Source organism: Oryx dammah, unplaced genomic scaffold (assembly GCF_014754425.2).
Source record: "Oryx dammah isolate SB20612 unplaced genomic scaffold, SCBI_Odam_1.1 HiC_scaffold_21, whole genome shotgun sequence".
NCBI classification, from domain to species: Eukaryota; Metazoa; Chordata; class Mammalia; order Artiodactyla; family Bovidae; genus Oryx; species Oryx dammah.
This window is the reverse complement of record NW_024070205.1, coordinates 20,383,325-20,404,282: the sequence shown is the minus strand read 5'-3', so window position 1 is coordinate 20,404,282 and position 20,958 is coordinate 20,383,325. Positions and strand designations below refer to the sequence as shown.

The 20,958-nt window shown below is 40.4% G+C and overlaps 1 protein-coding gene across 2 annotated transcripts in view; it reads right to left on the bottom strand.

Moving 5' to 3' along the window:
- Positions 1-13,894, bottom strand: part of ABL2 (ABL proto-oncogene 2, non-receptor tyrosine kinase) — a 100,246-nt gene extending 86,352 nt beyond the window's left edge. For both annotated transcript variants that reach the window (XM_040263892.1, XM_040263894.1), the window contains exon 1: positions 13,441-13,894. In XM_040263892.1, coding sequence (XP_040119826.1) covers positions 13,441-13,597 — 157 coding nt within the window. In that variant the 5' untranslated portion in view covers positions 13,598-13,894. The remainder of the gene's footprint in view (positions 1-13,440) is intronic.
- Between the last annotated feature and the right edge of the window lie 7,064 nt (positions 13,895-20,958).

Here is a 20,958-nt window from a genome sequence, read left to right as displayed (position 1 = left end):
ATAAAAACTAGACCCTAATTTTTTGTGCTCTTCTACTAAGCTACAAGTCCATGATCAACTTGTTTCATGTACCTAAGCATTAGTTTATCTACCTGTAAATTAAATACATCAGAATACTGAGAATTCCCTGGCAGTCCAGTGGTTAGAACTCCAGGTTTAAATCCCTGACAAGGGAACTAAGATCATGCAAGCCGTGCAGCGTCCCCTCCCCCCCTCAAAAAAAAGTATATTCTACCTATGCCTATCTGGCTACCAAATTCATAAATTTTATCTTAAAACAACCAACACCCTCACAGATATATACACTCACCCTCAAGGAAAAGAAACAAATCAGCAGGAGATTGAGAAATTTAGAGATTCAGAGTAATGACCAAAACAGCAAGTTCTACAGTGCCAGTTTAAGATTTTAGTAAGAAACATATTAATAGTAAATACTTTAAATGAGAAAAAATATTTTAAAAAGAAACACCTAAAATAATGAAAAACAGTGTTAAATTCATAGTTGCTACAAAAAACTGCAAATACTTTTCAGACATTTTGAGGACCTGTCTAGCTCACAAGGCTTTTCTGAAACATCCTTCTCACACAGTAGTAGGCCCAGAGCAGTCAAATTACACTCTAGATCAAAGTTCTCAATCAGGGGTGATTTTACCTCCAAGGGAATTTTGGCAATATCTAGAGACATTTTTTGGTTGTTACAGTTAGATGGTGAGTGCTACTGGCATTTAGCTGATAGGGCCAAAGACACTGCTAAATTCAATGCACAGGACAACTTCCACAAAGGATCATTCAATCTAAAATGTCAATGTTACAGAGGTGATCTGACCACCAATCACAGTGGTGATTCCAATTCTGAGAATCTGCAACTGAGACTAAGAAGTCTTAGTTTAATATGGACCATCCTTTTGACCAGAAAAGATTACCAAAAAACAAAAAAGGAAATCGTGGTATGAATTAAATGTCTAAGAGATAATAAAGTAAGCAAACAGAAGACAAAACAGGAGACAGAATAAATACTGCCTGAGATTTTAGCAGCCTTCTACTTCCTGTTTCTGGGCCGGCCTAACTACATTCCTGTCCTTGAGTCTCCACTATCTCCACACAAATTTTCTGTGTATTACATAATCTGCAGTTGGTCTTTCCCACTTGTAACCAAGAGTCCTACTCACACATATTACCCACAGAAAACTAAGGGACAAGAAGTAACTACAGAGAGTATGTAATACCTATAATTCAACATAAGTAAATTAAAAATAAATTTGATGAAACTTTATAATAGTAAAAAAAAAATGGTGAGGTACTGAAAAAAGATCAGTAAGGACCAATCTATAAATATAAGGAAAACAGGGAAAATAGGGCAAATAATGTGGAAACCAGCGAAAAGAGTCAAAATTTCCTAAACTAGAAGGACAACCAAAAACCACAGACACATAGTACATTACATAAAAATTGAGAAGTAATCATTTAAGACAGACTTCTCAAGCATCTATGTACCAAGCTCTTAATCTTTAGGAGCAAGAATTTTATAGAACTCAATAGCATAAAAACAGTTCAACTAAAAAGATGGGCAGAGGCCTTCCCTGGTGGCACAGAGGATGAGAATCCACCTGGCAATGCAGGGAACACGGGCTCAATCTCTCGTCCAGGAAGATTCTACATGCCTCAGAGCAACTAAGCTGCCGTGCCACAACTACTGAGCCTGTGTGCCTTAACTAATGAGCCCGAGTGCTGCAGCTACTGAAGCTGGTCTGTGCTCCGCAACAAGAGAAGCCACCTCCATGAGAAGCCCGTGCACCACAACCAGAGGGTGGCACCTATTCTCTGCCACCAGAGAAAGCCCGCATGCTATAACATGCATGCAGCACAACCAAAAAAAGAAAGAAAGTAAAAAAATTGAAAATGGGCAGGGAATTCCCTGGTGGTCCCAGTGGTTAGGACTTTGTGCTTCACTGATGACAGCATGGGTTCAATCCCTGGAACTAAGATCCCACAAGCTGCACCATGAGGCCAAAAAAGAAAGAAAGAAAAAAATAAATAAATTAAAAATGGGCAGAGAATCTGAATACACACTTTTTCAAAGGAGACATACAAGTGACCAACAGGTATATGAAAAGGTGCTCAACATCACTGTCACCAGGGAAATGCAAATCAAAACCACAAAGAGCTATCACCCCATTCTGGTTAGAATGGCTATCATTTAACCAAAGCGGGCGGGGGGGGGGGGGGAAGCCACCGAAAAAAGCTCAAGAGATATCAAGGATTGGCCAGAATGTGGAGAAAAAGGAGCTGTTCTGCACTGTTAGTGGGAATGTAAACTGGTGCAACCACCACAGAAAACAGTATACAGGTTCCTCAAAAACTAAAACCAGAAGTCCCATATGAGCCAATGACCTGACTTCTGGGTTTATATCCAAAGGAACTGAAAACAAGATTTTGAAGGTACATCTGCACTCCCATGTTCACTAAGCATTAGTCACAAGAGCCAAGACAGAATACAACCTAAGTGTCCATCAAGAGATGAATGGATAAATACGTGTGTATATATATTCACACAACGGAATACTTCAGCCATGAGAAAGAAGGAAACCTGGCCATTTGCAACAACTTGGATGAATTTTGAGGGCATTACACTAAGTGAAATATGTCTGAACAGAAAAAGGCAAATATTATATGATATCCCTTATATGTGGAAATCTAAAAAAGCTGCACTCAGAGACGCAAGAGAGGAAAGTGATGGTTAACAGGTCCTAAGAAGTAGGGGAATGAGGAGACACTGGTCAAAGGGTACGAACTTCCAGTTATAAAATTAACAAGTTTTGAAGATCTAATATACAGCAGCATAGTGATTATAATAACACCATACTATATATTTGAAAACTGCTAAGAGTAGATTTTACATGTTCTCACCACAAAAAAGAAATAGTAATTATGTGACTTGATGGAAGTGTTGTTAGATAATGCTATAATGGTAATCACATTACAATACATAAAAGTATCAACAGCTGTAATGTACCTTAAACTTATACAATATTATGTTAATTATATCCCAGTAAGCTAGAGGGAAAAAAAAAGAGGAAGAATTTTTAAAATAAAAAGATTTTATATGCTAAGAAGAAAGAATAAACAGATAAATATAAAAGGATAACCATGACCCCAGACTTGAGAAAGTAACAGCTTGGTAGAAAATTTAACAGAGCTAAAGCCATCCTGACACACGCCATGGCCAAGATGACTTTTCTCTTTGAAGACACCTAATAATCTCAAGAAACTGACAACTTGAAATAATTAAATCAAAGAACTTACAAATCCATTAGAATTTTCTCAAACAACAGGGTTAACTTCCCTGTGGCTCAGCTGGTAAAGAATCCGCCTGCAATGTGGGAGACCTGAGTTCGATCCCTGGGTTGGGAAGATCCCCTGGAGGAGGGAAAGACCACCCACTCCAGTATTCTGGCCTGGAGAATTCCATGGACTATATAGTTCATGGGGTCACAAAGAGTCGGACACAACTGAGCGACTTTCACTTCACTTCAAAATAGAAAATTAAAAATATAATCATAAAGACAGAATGAAAACATTATGATATCCTAAGACTTGAAAGTGTAGTTAAGCTAAAAATAGGGTAGTAAAAGGAAAAACATACACTGGATAATGAAGCCAAATTCAAAGTAACTTTTATACCAATCAGTAACTGCAAAGAAAACTCAAAGCACCCTAAGTGAACAATGCAAAAAAAAAAATGCCTCTCTCTACCTGCTGAATGCATCAACTCATTTAAATTTATCGAGCATCAGCTTTGTGCCTGTCACTGCTCTCGTGGTGGGCAAGATCAAGTTCCTGCTCTCACAGAGCTTATAATTTAAAGCAAGACTGTCCAACAGAAATGGGAGCCACAAATGTAAGCAAAAATATGTCACTTTACATATTATGGCAGCGAAGTTAAATTTTTTAATCATTAAATTTTAATAATCTATTTAATCTGGCATATAAAACACTATCATGTCAACATGTAATGAACATAAAAATATTGTGATATTTTATATTCTTGTTTATATACTGAGTTTTCAAAATGTAGTGTTATTTTAACATAGCTCTTCCCAATTAGGACAAAGAACATTGGCTGAACAGTCACATGTGGCTAGTAGCTGCCATACTGGACACTGACGACCTGTGAAGAGGGGTGGGGCTGTTCCCCCCCACACCCCGCCAAAACTTGCAATATTCTTTGACTATTTATAAATTGTCTGCATATATTTCTCTGATAAAAATAACTAAAAAGAGCTTTCTGGTCAGAACAAATAGCAGCTCCAACCATCTATTTTATGCAAAACTGGAAACAACCTACCATCAATATGAAAACTGAATAAACTGTGGTATACAATGGAATACTGAACTATATTATTTCAACACGGATATATCTCAGAATCACACAGGATAAAAAATAAAGCTGCAAGATGATATGTCTGGCATAGCATTTATGTAAATTTTCAAACATACAAAGTTACAAACTGGTGTTCATACACACATACACTCTATAGATAATTACAAGTGGAATAAAATCCAACTATGTGGAAGGGAAGGATAAACACCATCAGGGTAGTGTTAACCTCAGGATAAGGAGAGAAGAATGGGTTTGAGAAGGTCTGAAAAGCGTATTCAACTGTCTCTATAATTTTTTTTTAATGTAACATAACAATTGTTAAATCCGGGGGATGGGTACCTGGACATTCTGCTATATGAACTTTTCTGTATATTTGAAATACTTCCTTTAAAAAAAAATGCTTTCTTCACATTTTATTTCTATTTCTGAATAGACCAGAGTTTATTGGTATCAGAAAGTTAACTTCTGATAAAAATACATATTTATCAAAGAAAATATTCTTTCCTCATACCTCCTTAAAAGTTAAATCTCAGTTTCACAGAATTAAACATAGCACAAGAATCTGGTCTTCTAGTTAGCTAATGGAGTATCAAAATTAAAAATGCAAATATTGATTCAGAAGCTAAACACAAGTCCCAATGCAATCTGGAGAGAATCTGGAACTGCTCTGTAGTATCCATAGAACACATCTTTTTCACAGCAAAAAGGTTTACATTTACCAAAAATCAATGCTCAGAGGTTTCAACTACTGATGTAGCACTGACTATGAATTGTCAACATTAGGAATGTATTTACCAAACTTAATATCTCCCTCAGTGCATAAATATACAATAAATTACACGCTTTATTCTAGATGCTAGTCACAAATGACATTTCTTTCTGCAAAACATGGAGAAATAACAGTGTGAAATAACACCTATATATGCTTTAGATATATGTACTATATATAGGCTTCCCTGGTGACTCACTGGTAAAGTATCCAACTGCCAATGCAGGAGACACAGGTTCAATCCCTGAGTTGGGAAGATCCCCTGGAGAAGGAAATGGCAACCCACTCCAGTATTCTTGCCTGGGAAATCCCACAAACAGAAGAGTCTGGCACATTATAGTCCATGGGGTCACAAAGAGTCAGACACAACTAAGTGACTGAGCACGCACACGTACCTCTTTACAGATTTTTATACAATTAAAAATGCAAATTTCAAAATAAAAGCAAGCTACTATATAACAAAAACCTTCAAGTATCAACCTTTCTTCCCCATAAGAAACAGATGAGTGATAAGAATTGTGCTGGTTAGCACTGTTAGTTTTAGAAAATGTTTTCTTAGTAATTACTTGGAACCACAAGATGCTAAGTGGCACTCTTTAGTCCTAACTAAGTATTATTTTAATTTGCTGGAATTAGCATAGAGAAAGGAATATGTTAACAAAATTGTCTGTGTACATACTGTATATTAAGCCAGAACAGAACATTTTCTTTGACCTTGACCACATCAACTGAAAGGTTTCTAGACCCTCCCTTTCCTTGGAAAGCAAGTCAGGGAATATAAATTGCCTGGGCCTGCTGGTGAGCTTTGTGTTCTGCTGGATCAAAAGCCAATACTGGCAGAGTTCACTACAGAGGAGCCTGAAGTACCACCACCATAGACTCAGCACATTTATACCATGAAGCAAAGAGACAGAAAAGGCTCAACAGAGTTCTTTTTTTAAGCAACCAAAATTATACTTGGCATGGTATTATATTTAATGGGTATATTAATCTGTACATTTGAGTGAAAGTTCAATTGAAAATAACTGAACTGAGTAATCACTATAATTAGTATAATAATCACAAATTTATAGACTAGTTATGCTCTCAACCCCAAAATGCAGAGATTAATAACCAAGAGTTATTATACAAAATATGTACTTCTCCACACATAGACACACAAAACAAGGCTAGTTTTTTAACTGTTTCATCAGAATCTTCATCAGGATCTAAAGCAGCATCATTCTTTGAGACAGCAATTCTGCCTAACTTGTACCTAAAATTCTCTTTGCAACATTAACACAGGCAATTACTATTAACTGAACATAGAAATATAGAAAATACTCTGGAATATCACATTAATTTTTTCAAAAAGATTGTCACGTTACCTAAAAAGGAGAAACATCCTTATAAGTTGCATATTGCAATGATAAACCGATCACTTTAAGTGGCTATAAACATACCAATACAAAGAGAAAAGGAAAGGGATAATCCATCAACGGGGGTGGGGGTGTCAGTCTTTAAATAAGAAATTGTTAGTAATACTAAATCTAGAGCTCAGGCCAGTAGTAAGTTCAACATTATCATGAGATTTCAAACCGCACTGTGATTGCCTACTGCTCACTGTGTTAGACCGTGATACCTAAGTCTCAATCCGTAGTCACAGAGTCAAGATACAGATCCAGTGCTGGTCTCCTCTGTGCTCAGTCGAATACGACTCTGCAACCCCATGGACTACAGCCTGCCAGACTCCTCTGTTCCTCTGATTTTCCAGGCAAGAATACTGGGATCGGTTGCCATTCCCTTCTCCAGGGGATCCTCCTGACCCAGGAATCGAATCCTTGTCTCCTGCACTGGCAGGTGGATTCTTTACCACTGAGCCACTTGGGAAGCCCAACCCTTGTCTACCATACTGAAAACCTCATCATTGGTCTCAAGAGAGATGGGGTAAAAAGAAAAAAACTAATAATCTTCCCATATACACACACATACAAATACATATGTACATAAACACAAACCTCAAAAGGAAACTAGGCACCATTATACCATAACTGTAGAATCACAAATAGGTATCCTGTTTTTGGCCTCAAATCTTTTTCAATTTGGACAAGCAGGATTTTATGGAGTTTAAGTGAAAAAAAAAACAAAACACCCTGACATTAAGTACTTAGAACATGCTTGCCACACAGCAGCACTCAATAAGTGGCAATTATTTCTTCATGGCTTCTTCCAGCGACTAGGGCCCACTCTAGGTCTGTCAGCAGAACCCGATGTCTCTTCCCTCCGTTTTTCCTGACACAAAATTCTTTCAAAAGTGCATCTCTCAACAGAATTTCAACATATAAACTTTTAGAGATTAAAAAAAAAAAAAAAAAAAGGTTGAGGCCAAAGCATCTTTTCCTGACACAAAAAGGTGGTATAAGACCAGTGGACACTTGCATGCGGTCACCAGACTTGGAACAAAGGGATTTATAAACCAATTTTAAGTAGAAGGGTCAATACATTATGCCCTCTGACAACTGACAATCTGTGAACTGCTTTTGATCCCCCACTCCTCTTACTCTCACATTACCAACACTTCCCAACGTGGGGCCCCAACCAGCAGCATCCAGCAACACCGGAAATTTGTTAGAAATGCAAATGCTCAAATCCCGCCTCGGACCTAAGTAAGAAACTCAGAGTGGGACCCAGCAATCTGGGTCTCCACATGAAAATCTGAGAACAGCTCTATATAAGTAGGTGAAGTATCAACAGTGAAACTTCAAATTTATCTACTGCAGAAGAAATCTGTTAAGATTCATGAGGTTAACATTAAGTAAGGAGACACAAAAAGGTCTTAAAGGATGTTAAATGAACGACATTACAACATAAAAAGTCATTATTATACTAACTAGCAAATAAATGTGCCAGCTTAAAATGAGGTCTCAACCTAAACTTTACATTTGCCTTGGCTAGTGTTTCTGGTTCAGCTTCTCTGAAGGAAGAAAAACACCAGTACAAAAAGAACCATAAAACCAATCATCCTAAGAGGATAACATTTAACCCCAAGGAAGGCAGGCCTAAGGTGATTTCAGAGTCCCAAAATTTCCCTATCTTTTTGCTGCTTTCTTAAAGTCCCTTAATAATTAAGAGTAGCTTGAGAGAAAAACAGAGAAAACAGATTTAAAATGTAAATGCTAAGAAAATGCCACACTTCAGAATGCTTTACGATAGCTTACAACATTTTCATATGAGACTCGGAATTTTCACAATCATTTTGAGGTAAATAACAGTGCCAACAACAAAACTACTATTTATTACTTACAAGCCTTACAAAATTTTATTATTTAATTCAACTGTTGAGGTTAGAGTTATAACCATTTACTAATGTAAGACACGGCAACATCTGAATCCAACTCTACCTAATTTTAAAACTTATGTTCTTTAAATCTCTACACAATGGCAAGATGTGGAGACAAAGGCTTAAGTTTCAGCACCATAACTTAAAGAGCTGTGTGCTGAAATACTTGGGAAGTCACTCAATTCTCTTTACTCTGCATGTATAAAATGAGAAGATTAGTATCTGTGCTCACCTATTTCAGAGTACAGTTCACCCTTGAACAACTTGGGGGTTGGAGTGCCTACCCTCCAAGAAGTCAAAATCCACTTATAACTTTACAGGTGGGTCCTCCACATCGGGGGCTGGCATCTGTGGATCCAACCTCTCACAATAAAACTACAGTACATATTTATTGAAAAAAATCTGCCAACATGTGGACTCTCAAAGTTCAAACCCATGGAGCTCAAGGGTCAATTATAATTGTAAAGATCAAAATAAGATAAAGGACATAAAAGATGTTCATAAGCTCTTTAAAAAACTACACAAATATAAATTATCATCATCATTACTGACATTGATAGGAAAGAGTGAAGAGAGGAAAGAAAACAACGATACAGTATAGGGATAGGAAGGGGTAAAGATACTAGTTTTTCTTTTGTTTGGCTTTTACTTCCTTATTAAAGCAAGTTGAAGACCCTTAAGGAGAAACTTCAGCTTTCAAAATTTACCTGTGACCTTACTGTCAACTGGGCTGTAATAAAAGAATCTGTGCCACAAATTATTGTTACTTTTCTAAAAATACACACACACACAACTATATACTTGTATCTTACATAGATATGGAGGTTAATAAAAATGTAACAGCTGACTTACTTTTAAAAGTTTAGTTCTCGTAAGAATCAGTGACTAGGTCACCATAATTAAAATTCCCTTGCAAACAGCCTTCCTGTTCTTTCCTAGGGCATCATTTTCAACCTGTGGTGCCTATGTCTTTCATTCTGCAATATTAAAACATGAACTACAGATCCTAAATAAGTAAATGAGACCACTTAAAATGATGAGCTTGATTTAAAAAGGGAAAAATTTTATTATTCAAAATCACAACTTAAGGTTTATTTTTAATAGCATTTACAGCAAATAAGTGAGAGCAGAAAGTAAAGTTGAAGTGAAATCACTCAACTGTTGTGAGGTATGTCAGATATTAAAAAGACAAAGAAAGTATTCAACCCTAGATTACCAATCATGAAATGTCAGCTCACCGAAAACTTTCAATAACAGAGTTCAGAAAAGTCACAGCACTCACCTCTTTCATACCAAAAACAGCCCAACTATTTTGATTCCTTCTACATTACATTCACAAAAAGCTTTTTTGGCAAGTTATAACAACTTACATTTTAATAAAAAATACTATTCTCATTTTCAATGAGAAAATACCAAAAAATCATGGATTCTGATAAAGCATTTCTATAACGTACACACATTTCTGACTACATACAATATTTAATCTACATTGAAACCTACATGTAAACTCAACAGTCTGTCAGGCCTAGCCTTCATATATGAAATTATGTGCTAATACATCAATACTGAAATTCAAGACAGTGATTTGCACACTAGTTGCCAGGTTTTGTGTGTAAATGTCAAACAATAGGTCCACTAAGAAGCTTCTGAAGCTAACTCAATTTATTCATTCAAACCAGAATTTATCATGTGTTTCTAAGCACTGGTTCTCACCTAGGGGCAATCTAGCAGTGTCTGGAAACATTTCTGGTTGTTACGACAGGAGAGGGTGGGGATTACCAGAAAGAGGTGCTACTGGCATCTAGATAGTAGACGCCAAGAATGATGCTAAACATGTTACAAAGCACAGGACAGCTCCCATAACAAAGGATTATCCACCTCAAAATGTCAATACTGCAGAAGTTGAAACTCTGAGCTATAGAAGTTTATAAATACCCATCTGTCTAAAAATAGTACTCACTTCTCCTTTGTTTAGGTATTATTTGCCAATTCTGTTCTTTACATACTAGTCTCTGGCAACAAACTTAACATGTTTCCCATCTTTTCAATCAACTTCTAACTTCCAAACTTGTCAATAAAACCAATTTCAAAATCTTTTGTCTTTGATTCATCCTTATTTTTAATAATAGGAGGAGGAGTAATGGCCAGACCAAAACATATCCAGCCCTTACTACATGCCAAGCATATTCTAAGTGCCTTGCATATATTAACTCATTAATCTAGGTACTATTATTACCAGGTATTCTTATTATCCTCATTTTACAAATGAAGAATCCAAGGCACAAAAAGATTAAATAACTTGCCCAGGGTTACAGATAATAAGCAGTCAAGTCTGGTTTCAAATCCAGACAGAATGGCTCCAGTTCATAACCTTAAGTATTCCAGAGTCATCTCTCTTCCTTCATCCTCTACATCAGATCATAAAGATCTGATCCTTAAGATCAGCTCCTTAAAATCCACAAAGGACAGGGACCTTGTTATGTTCACAGCAGCATCCCCAGAGTCCAGTACATAATAGGTGCTCAAAAAACTTGTCTGTTAATGAAGTATCTCTCAAGCTCACCCCACCTGTTTTCATTGCCTCCACTCAAGGCCAAGTCTCTGAGCACCTCATACTTAGGTTTCTTTACATATCCTATTTACTAACAAATCAAGGGAAAAGATATAAACTCCTCTGCCACATTTTCGATAACTCAGTCCATAACCCAACGTAATCAAAGTTTTCTTCCTACTGCTTCTCAGTTAGAACCATAATATCTTAAGAGTCAGAAGGTACCTTAGAGATCATCCAATCTAACATTTAACAAGAAACCCAAAGACAGTAAGCAGCTAAATCACGGAGCCAGGTGAAGCCAGGATCAGAACTTGATTCCCGCAATTTGTGTTCAAGGATTCACTCCTGGAAGATTTACTTCATTCATGACAGACGTCTGCTCACTATTTCATCAACAAAATAAGTTCAATTGTCCACACTTAAGTTGTTTCTCCTGCACAGCCTGCCCTTTTTCTTGCTCCATAGATCCAAATCCTATCCACCCTTCAAAATCTCTTCCTATTCCCTTCATGACCTCCTCCTCCTCAGAAAATCTTAGGTCTTGAATAGAGACTAAACAAAGAGGATCACCACTGCCTACCGGGCCAAGTTTAATACATACTAACACCTTCCATAATGCAAAGCTACTTAGATAATTTCTTCCCTGAAAACTACCCATTCTTTCCTCCCGCAATGCAGGAAGTGATTTCAATAAAGACTAACTTATATGGCAGCTTCATAAAATGTTCATATCTCTGGAAGAGAGGCTCACTAGCATCTTTAAGAGTAGACATATAACACTCGAATGGCCCAAATCACCTATCTCTCTTCCATTAAGAAACTCAGCTTGTTCACAAAGTCCAAACACAGAACTCTGATATAACTCACCATCTCTTTCTCTGCCTAAGACCATTTGTCTTAACTTCCTCCAAAACTCCATCTCTAAGGAACAGTTCACATTTCCTTCCTCTTCTTCCCTACACTATGCAGAAAAGAACACCCTCTTTTCTACTATTTTCCTTATGCCTCTTCAGTGAAAGTCCAGTTTGCTGCTGCTCAGCCAACCTCAACTATCCAGTCCTTTATATAGAAGTTACATCTATTTCTTCAGCTTCCCTCAGATTTTAGAGTGTCTCAACTCCATGAAGGTCAGTTTTTTTCCTTCTTCCTTTAGACAAGTGGCCTCAAAAGGTGTGGGTGCAGCTAAGAAGAGTACAAAAAGTCCATTCTTCCCTGGACTGCAGGAAAGAATATATTAGAACTCGTTATATTTATTTTTTCATCTCATCCTTTCTTAAATTCTGCTTCTGTGTACATCTGTACGTTACACATTAGTATAGTGGGACAAGTATATATATAATATACATAAATTCTTGGAGTATTATATGATCAAGAGATGTTAAAAACTGGAGTTGGAGACAACTAAAAATACCAATTATATGAGGCCAAAGTAATAGTTTCCAGACCATAGAGAGGATATATGTTTGTATACATGTACACATGATTGGCAGAAAAACTCTTGTTCCTACCCGAAGTCCTAACTATGCCCACCAACGTCAAACCCCTGCCAGCCATCTCAGAATTGTGTCCTACTCAAAAGCCCCACCAAGGACTTCCCTGGTGGCTCAGAGGGTAAAGCATCTGCCTACACATGTGGGAGACCCGGATTCGATCCCTGGGTCGGGAAGATTCCCTGGAGAAGGAAATGGCAACCTACTCCAGTACTCTTGCCTGGAAAATCCCATGGACTGAGAAGCCTGGTAGGCTATACAGTCCATGGGGTCGCAAAGAATCGGACACGACTGAGCCACTTCATTTTCACTTCAAAAGGAGCAGAACAGAGGATGGTTTGGCAAAACCCTTAACTTCCACTTTGAAAAAAAAAAAAAATTCAAATGCTGAGTTACTATCCTTACCTTTCCCATAGAAGGGGATTTCAGGGCACTGTTCACTATCCTAACACCGCTCATTGCCTGGCTTGTTCGTCTACTTCACAGGCCACTACGTCCTGAGATTCAGTTCCTATTTACCAATCCCTCGAGGCACAATTCACCGTCCCTTCGATAACAACCGATTTATGCTAACACCTGGATTAAGCTCACACCTCCCTCAGTCTCCTCTCCCCTGAGGATACCAGGCACCGTCCCCCCCGAGCCACACAGTCGTGTCCAGTGTAGACGACAGTCCATCCAAGATCCCTAAGACCACTTCTCTTTCCTCCTCCGCCCCCGGGAGCTGCCAGCCAGGCTGGAGACGGGAGGGGGGAGGGGTGTGACTCGCCTCCCGTGACTGGCCCAGATGGCAGCCGATTCCGCCCCCACTCTCGGGCACCCCTCCACCCGCTCGACCCCCTAGGGCTGCCTGTCTGCCTCCCACCCCGCCCCAACTCCACCTCCGGCCTCACCCACGTCCTCACGCCGGCTCCCGGACACACTCACCATGCTGGGTGAAGATATTGAAGCCGGCCTCTGCGGTGCGCCCCACCAAGTCCCGCCTGCGCCCGGAGGGCCTGGCTGCGCTGCTGCCCCGGATCCCACGGGGTTGCGACTGCTGAAGCCCCGGAGCCTCCCCGACGCGGCCCACCTGCTGCCCCATCCCTGCGCTCGCTTACTCCCGCGCCCCCGACGACCCCTGGTCACATTCCTCCTCGGCTCCGGCCTCGGGGTTCCAGGCGCTGCTCCGGCCTCTCCTTCCCAACCCAGGCCCCGGCCCTGAGCGGTCCGGCCGCCTGCGGCTCCGCACCCGACTCCTCACAGCAGGCGCCGCGCCGCCTCCCGAAGCCTCACAGGTTCTCCTTTTCCCTTCCCATCCCGCGGCTCCGCGCCCCCAATGCTGCCGCCGCCGCCGCCGCCGCCATCTTTAAACCACCGAGCACTGGGAGAGCGTGGGACAGAGCGTCTCCAGCCCGCAACCCGACCAGTCATCTCCGCTACTCAGAGGGCTGGCTTCCCGGCGGCCCCGCCCCTCCCGCGCGCCCCCGCCTCCTCTCAGGGTGGGGCCACCCCCGCCGCCACCCCCGGTACCCACCTCTTTGGCACGTGTACAGCTGCTTCAGGTCCTTCTGTTCCTTCGCGGCAGCTCGGCCTCCCACCTCCGAATCCACCTTAGCCCACCCCTCCCAAGTTCGGTTCAACGCGCTTACCGCCTTTTGGGGGGTCGGTCGGTTTAAAGGTTTCCCTGTCACCCCTCCACCTGTCAAATCAATCAGTTGCGCTGAGCGCCCCAGGTGCACAGTTCTTTAGCCGACTCAGCTGGGACGGAAAAGCACAAGAAGTTTGGTGCTTGCCATCCAGGTGAGGCTGTCTAAAATACCCTGGAGGATTCCTTTAAACACCCTTGTCAGCAGCAGACATACAGTCAAAATTAAATGATATAAAGTTTACATGAACATAATAAAGTACATTATTTCATTGTAATTTTTTGAAATTATTTCATGATGGGAAATTGCACTCACCTTGGTTGTCTGTACTTTACAATCTCATTGGGGAAACAGTTATAACCCGATTCCTCCTATTGTATTATCATGAAGTCCTCTTGAACTTCTTTACCATCTGACCACGTATGTGTTTCTGTTACCCTTATGTCGCTTGTCAGTAAAGCTAATCTTTACACCGGCATGCTTTATATACAGTGCACGCGGTCAGGTCTTCTTTTGATGACAAAGGAGAAAAATAAAATTACCTTTGACCCTGTTTCTGAGTCAGAACTTACTTATATTTTGCCTGTATTGTCTAAAGAGAGTGACTCAGGCAGAAAAGAGAAATGTTTTTAAAGCGCAGGCACGCAGACATATATTTGGATATTCACTTATCTCCCCCTCACTGCACACTCTTGCATCTTAATATTCAGTTTTTTACATTTTAAAGAACTTGATAATTATTTTTAGGTATTCAATTAGCTTCCCTATGTCCTTTATTAAAAATATCAGTTATTGGAGTTACCTTACTAAAAATTTGCTTGAAAGCAGAGTATAGGAGCCATTGCAAAAACCAACAAAACAACCATTGGGAAGATAAGGTCCAGGAGAAAAGGTGGATGAGCTCTTCTTTGCACATCTTTCCAAGAACAGGATGAAAGATGAACCATTAATATTCACTACAATAAAAGCTCTATGAAATTATTCCATTGCCGTCCAGGGTATCACCAGAAATAACTGAAATTGCCCACCAAATGGCAAAAGAAACAGTGTGCTTTTGCGCTGGATACAATATGAGTTTTTCATTTGGATCAAAGTTTTCCTGTGTTTAAATAGTTTTTTTCCTTTTAATTCCCAAAGTGTTTGCAAAACAAAAAAAGAAATCACTGATAAAGGATAAAGGTGATCATAGAGACAGAACTGGTTTTGTTGTTTGATTTTTATTATCTGAGAGAATGTCACTTGGAAACGGATCTGGGTTCTCTGCTAATTCTTTAACAGTATGCAATGGATGGGTATAGTATAGTGCAATGGTTAAGGACAGGCACTTAAGCCAGACTGCTTAAGTTCAAAACTGAGCTCTGATTACTTGTTAGCTGTTTGTTCCTAGGCAAATATTTAACCTCTTTGTGCATCAGTTCCTCATCTGTGACGTGATGGTGATAGCAATAGTACCTACCTTATAGGGCTGTTGTGAGAATTAAATTGGTTAATGTAAAATAAGTCACTTAAAACAGTATTTGGCATATAAAAGCACTATTAGTACAAAAGAAATGTAATGTTTTCAGAAGTTCATCAAATTTCCAGGCCTAATTTTTTCAAATGCTATATGCTTAGATCATGGAACAAATTCTACAGTATTTATTCAGGTCAGCCACCCACCACCACCACCTGATACCTTGCATTTAACTAAAAACAAAAACACCAATCTACCAATAAAAACACATGGAATCATATATCACTTTATTAGGCATCCCTACCTGGTCATCACTAATACCTGCACATGCGAACTATTACATGCGAAATACTACTTTTGTTTAGCATATGAAAATTCCTCTACCATGGATTCTTAAGATCCTGCCTAGACTTAGGCAAGGGCTTCCCAGTGGTCAAGAATCTGCCTGTTAATGCAGGAGATGCATGAGATGTGGGTTCGATCCTTGGGTTGGGAAGATGCGGGTGGAAGAGTGGGCAACCCACTCCAGTATTCTTGCCTGGAGAATCCCATGGACAGAGGAGCCTAGTGGGCTATAGTCCATGGGATTGCAAAAAGTCAGACACGATGGAGCACAAAACTAAGGCAAATATAAGAGATATTTTTCAAAGTGAAATGGGAATTTTCAGAATGGGGGTGAGGGGCAATAGACCAGGGAGAAACCTACCTACTTAGGTGTGGGACACTATTTCATCTCAATAAAATCAAGCCCAAGTGACTCACCTGAGAATTACACACTTGAAACAATTGAAACACTTAAAATTATTCCAGGCAGTACTGCTGCCGCTGCTGCTAAGTCACTTCAGTCGTATCCAACTCTGTGCGATCCCATAGACGGCAGCTCACCAGGCTCCCCCGTCCCTGGGATTCTCCAGGCAAGAACACTGGAGTGGGTTGCCATTTCCTTCTCCAATGCATGAAACTGAAAAGTGAAAGTCAAGTTGCTCAGTCGTGTCCAACTCCTAGAGACCCCATGGACTGCAGCCTACCAGGCTCCTCCGTCCATGGGATTTTCCATGCGAGAGTACTGGAGTGGGGTACCCTAGCTCAACCTAAATTGAGGGCAGCTGTGAACTCCAGGCAGGTACAAAAACCAGATGAAGACCAGGCAGGTATAGAAACCAGATGAAAAAAAAAGTAGAGTGCATGGTGCACAGTAGCATAGGGACAGCCTCACCTGAGCAATGGCCAGGGGATGGCAGGAAAAATCAAACCCATCATCATCAACAAGGCACATTGAAGACAAAGATAGTCATCATCTTTACCTTCCCTGTAATAGAAGTAATAGCACAATTTTCAGAAGCAAGGAACAGGTAAGCAGTGCTTCACTGATCCCTGTCTTGACTGATCTGGATTTCCAGGGTATTGCCAGTCTTATATTATCTCCCATCTTAGTCCATATTTCTTACTCTACATTTGTATGGATATCCGGGTCATCTTTCTGCTGGATTCTCCTGCTACTAGCCTTTTCTTTTGAGATTCCTCACCTTTAGCACCAAACAATTCACTAAAACAAAAATACCTCTTCCTGTCATTGCTTTGACTGTGCTTCCCCTACCCTTCATAATGTACAAGGTCTAAAATTTTCACCTGATGTTTCAAAATTATTTCCCAGGATACCCTGGGTTATAATTGCCTAATGTTCCTCAAACCCTCACCCCTTCTATGGTAGGCATGTATATTTTATTCAATAAGCCTACTTTAGGATTTCTTCCTTTTTAGCTCTGATTTTTGCAATGCTCAGGGTTTCTCTAATAGCTCAGTTAGTAAAGAATCTGCCTGCCATGCAGGATACCCTAGTTGGATCTCTGGGTTGGGAAGATTCCCTGGAGAAGGGATAAGCTTTACTCATCTTGGGTTTCCGTTATGGCTCAGCTGGTAAAGAATCTACCTGCAATGCGGGAGACCTGGTTTCAATCCCTGGGTTGAGAAGACCCCCTGGAGAAGGGAAAGGCTCTCCGCTCCAGTATTCTGGCCTACATTCCCCATGGAATGTAAAGTCCATGGGGTTACAAAGAGCTGGACATGACTGACTTTCACTTCACTTTTGCAATACTCAGATTCTCCCCAATATGGTACTGAAGTGACTCCCTTTACAGTATTCAGGACTTGAATTTACAAGCTTCAAAATCTACTCAGATGTTGCCTCCTTCTTAGGAAAATCTCAGACTTATCCATAGACACACTATAGTTCCCCTATACTCTACTCAGCCTATACCTAAAACAGCCACAGCTGATAATGATTATTTGCCTGTAAAATTCAATTACCTTCTTCTACATTCCCCCGAGTGTTTCCCAAGTGGCACTAGTGGATAAAGAACCCGCCTGCCAGTGCCAGAGATGTGAGAGATGCAGGTTATGAGTTCGATCCCTGGGTGGGGAAGAGATCCCCTGGAAGAGGGCATGGCAACCCACTCCAGTATTCTTGCCTGGAGAATCCCATGGCCAGAGGAGCCTGGCAGGTTACCGTCCTTGGGGTCGCACAGAGTCGGACACAACTGAAGTGATTTAGCACACATGCACACATATCCCCCAAATGTGTTTAATTTTGACACGTGGCTCAATGTCATAGGGTTGGAAAGAACCTCAGAGGTCATCTAGGATAATCTTCTGGAATTCCCTGTACAGTAACTACAGTGAGGGTGCCCATTTATTTCCAAGAATTCTAATTGTCAAAAAGTTCTTCCTAAAGATAAAATGATACATGCCACCCTGAAATTTCCATCTGTTTCACCCCTAGTCCTAGTTCTGCCCAGTAACTACACAGATTAATTTTCACTTTTCTTCTGCATAACAGCCCTTCAAATATTTGGCAGCTATCGTGTTTCTCGACATCTTTTCTTTTACCTATATAATGCATATACTTGTATAGTTATATTTACCTCTGTCTATATTATCTACATGGACTCAAAATGTTTATGTAGATAAATTGGAAGAAAAATATAATTTCATATGCAGCATTTTTCATTTTTTTCAGCTTTATTGAGATTTAACTGACATACAGCATTGTTTAAGGTGTACAGTGTGTTGATTTGATACACGTATGTTGCAAAATGATTACCACCATAGAGTTAGTTAATACCTCCAGCGGGTGTATAATTATTATTTCTCTTTTTATATAATATTTACTTATTTATTTTTGGTTGTGCTGGGTCTTTCTTGCTGTGTGTGGGCTTTCTCCAGTTGTGGTGAGTGGGGGCTACTCTTTGCTGCGGTGCATGGGCTTCTCATTGCAGTGGCTTCTCTTATTGCAGAGCACAGGTTCTAGGCATGCAGGCTTCAGCAGCTGCAACACGCAGACTCAGTAGTTGTGGCTGCCCAGCTCTAGAGCACAGGTTCAGTAGTAGTGGTGCTTGGGCTTAGTTGCTCAGTGGCATGTGGAATCTTCCTGAATCAGGGAAGGAACCCGTGTCCCCTGCATTGGCAGGTGCATTCTTATCCACTGTACCACCAGAGAGTCCTACCATTTCTTTTCTATTATAAGAACATTTAAAATCTCTCTTCACAACTTTCAAGTATATAATACAGTATTATTAGCTATGCTGCTGCTGCTGCTGCTGCTGCTAAGTCGCTTCAGTCATGTCCAACTCTGTGCAACCCCATAGACGGCAGCCCACCAGGCTCCCCCATCCCTGGGATTCTCCAGGCAAGAACACTGGAGTGGGTTGCCATTTCCTTCTCCAACGCATGAAAGTGAAAAGGGAAAGTGAAGTCGCTCAGTCGTGCCCGACTCTTAGTGACCCCATGGACTGCAGCCCACCAGGCTTCTCTGTCCATGAGATTTTCCAGGCAAGAGTACTGGAGTGGGGTACCATTGCCTTCTCCATTATTATTAGCTATAATAACCATTAGATCCCAAAACTTATTCACCCTGTAGGTGGAAGTTACTCATGCTTGCTTCTTGCAAGAAAAGCTATGACCAACCTGAAGTGAAGTGAAGTCGCTCAGTCATGTCCGACTCTTTGCAACCCCATGGGCTGTAGCCTACCAGACTCCTCTGTCCATGGGATTTTCCAGGCAATAGTGCTGGAGTGGATTGCCATGTCCTTCTCCAGCGGATCTTCCCGACCCAGGGATCAAACCCAGGTCTCCCTTATTGTAGACAGATGCTTTACCGTCTGAGCCACCAGGGAAGTCCAAGCAGAGACTTTACTTTGCCAACAAAGGTCCATCTAGTCAAAGCTATGGTTTTTCCAGTAGTCATGTATGGATGTGAGAGTTGGACTATAAAGAAAACTGAGTGCCAAAGAATTGATGCTTTTGAACCGTGGTGTTGGAGAAGACTCTTGAGAGTCCCTTGGACTGCAAGGAGGTCAAACCAGTCCATCCTAAAGGAGATCAGTCCTGGGTGTTCATTGGAAGGACTGATGCTGAAGCTGAAGCTCCAATACTTTGGCCACTTGATGTGAAGAGCTGACTTATTTTGGAAAAGACCCTGATGCTAGGAAAGATTGAAGGCAGGGGGAGAAGGGGACGACAGAGGATGAGATTGTTGGATGGCATCACCAACTCGATGGACATGAGTTTGAGGAAGCTCTGGGAGTTGGTGATGGACAGCGAAGCCTGGCATGCTGTAGTCCATGGGTTGCAAAGAGTCGGACATGACTGAGCAACTGAACTAAACTGAACTGAAGTGAAAGTTTGTACATTTGACCAATAGCAATCCTCCTCTCCCCTCTACCCCCAGCCCCTGCTAACCACCATTCTAGCCTCTGTTTTTATGAGTTTGGCTTTTCAAGATTTCACATATAATGATACCATACAGTAATCTTCTTTCTCTGTCTGATTTATTTCACTTAACACACTTCCCTCAAGGTCAATTCATGTTGCTGCAAATAGCATGATTTTCTTCGTTTTCATGAATAAAATTCCATTGTATATACAGGCAAACCTTATTTTACTTCGCTTTATTGTGCTTCACAGATACTGCTTAAAAAAAAAAAAAAATTGAAGGTTTGTGACAATCCTGCATCACACAAGCCTGTTGGCACCATTTCCCAATAGCATTTGCTGAATTTGTTTCTCTGTGTCACACTTCAGTAATTCTGGCAACATTTCCATTTTTTCATTATTATCATATTTGTTATGGTGATCTGTGATTCAGATCTTTGATGTTACTACTCTGACTTGCTGAAAGCATAAATGATGATTAGTATTTTTAGTAACAAAGTATTTTTTAATTAAGGTATGTACATTGTGGCATTTTTAAGACATAATGCTATTGCACATTTGGTAGACACCAGCAGAATGTAAACACAAATTTTCACATGCATTAGGAAACCAAAAAGTTTGTCTGATTCATTTTATTGCAATATTTGCTTTATT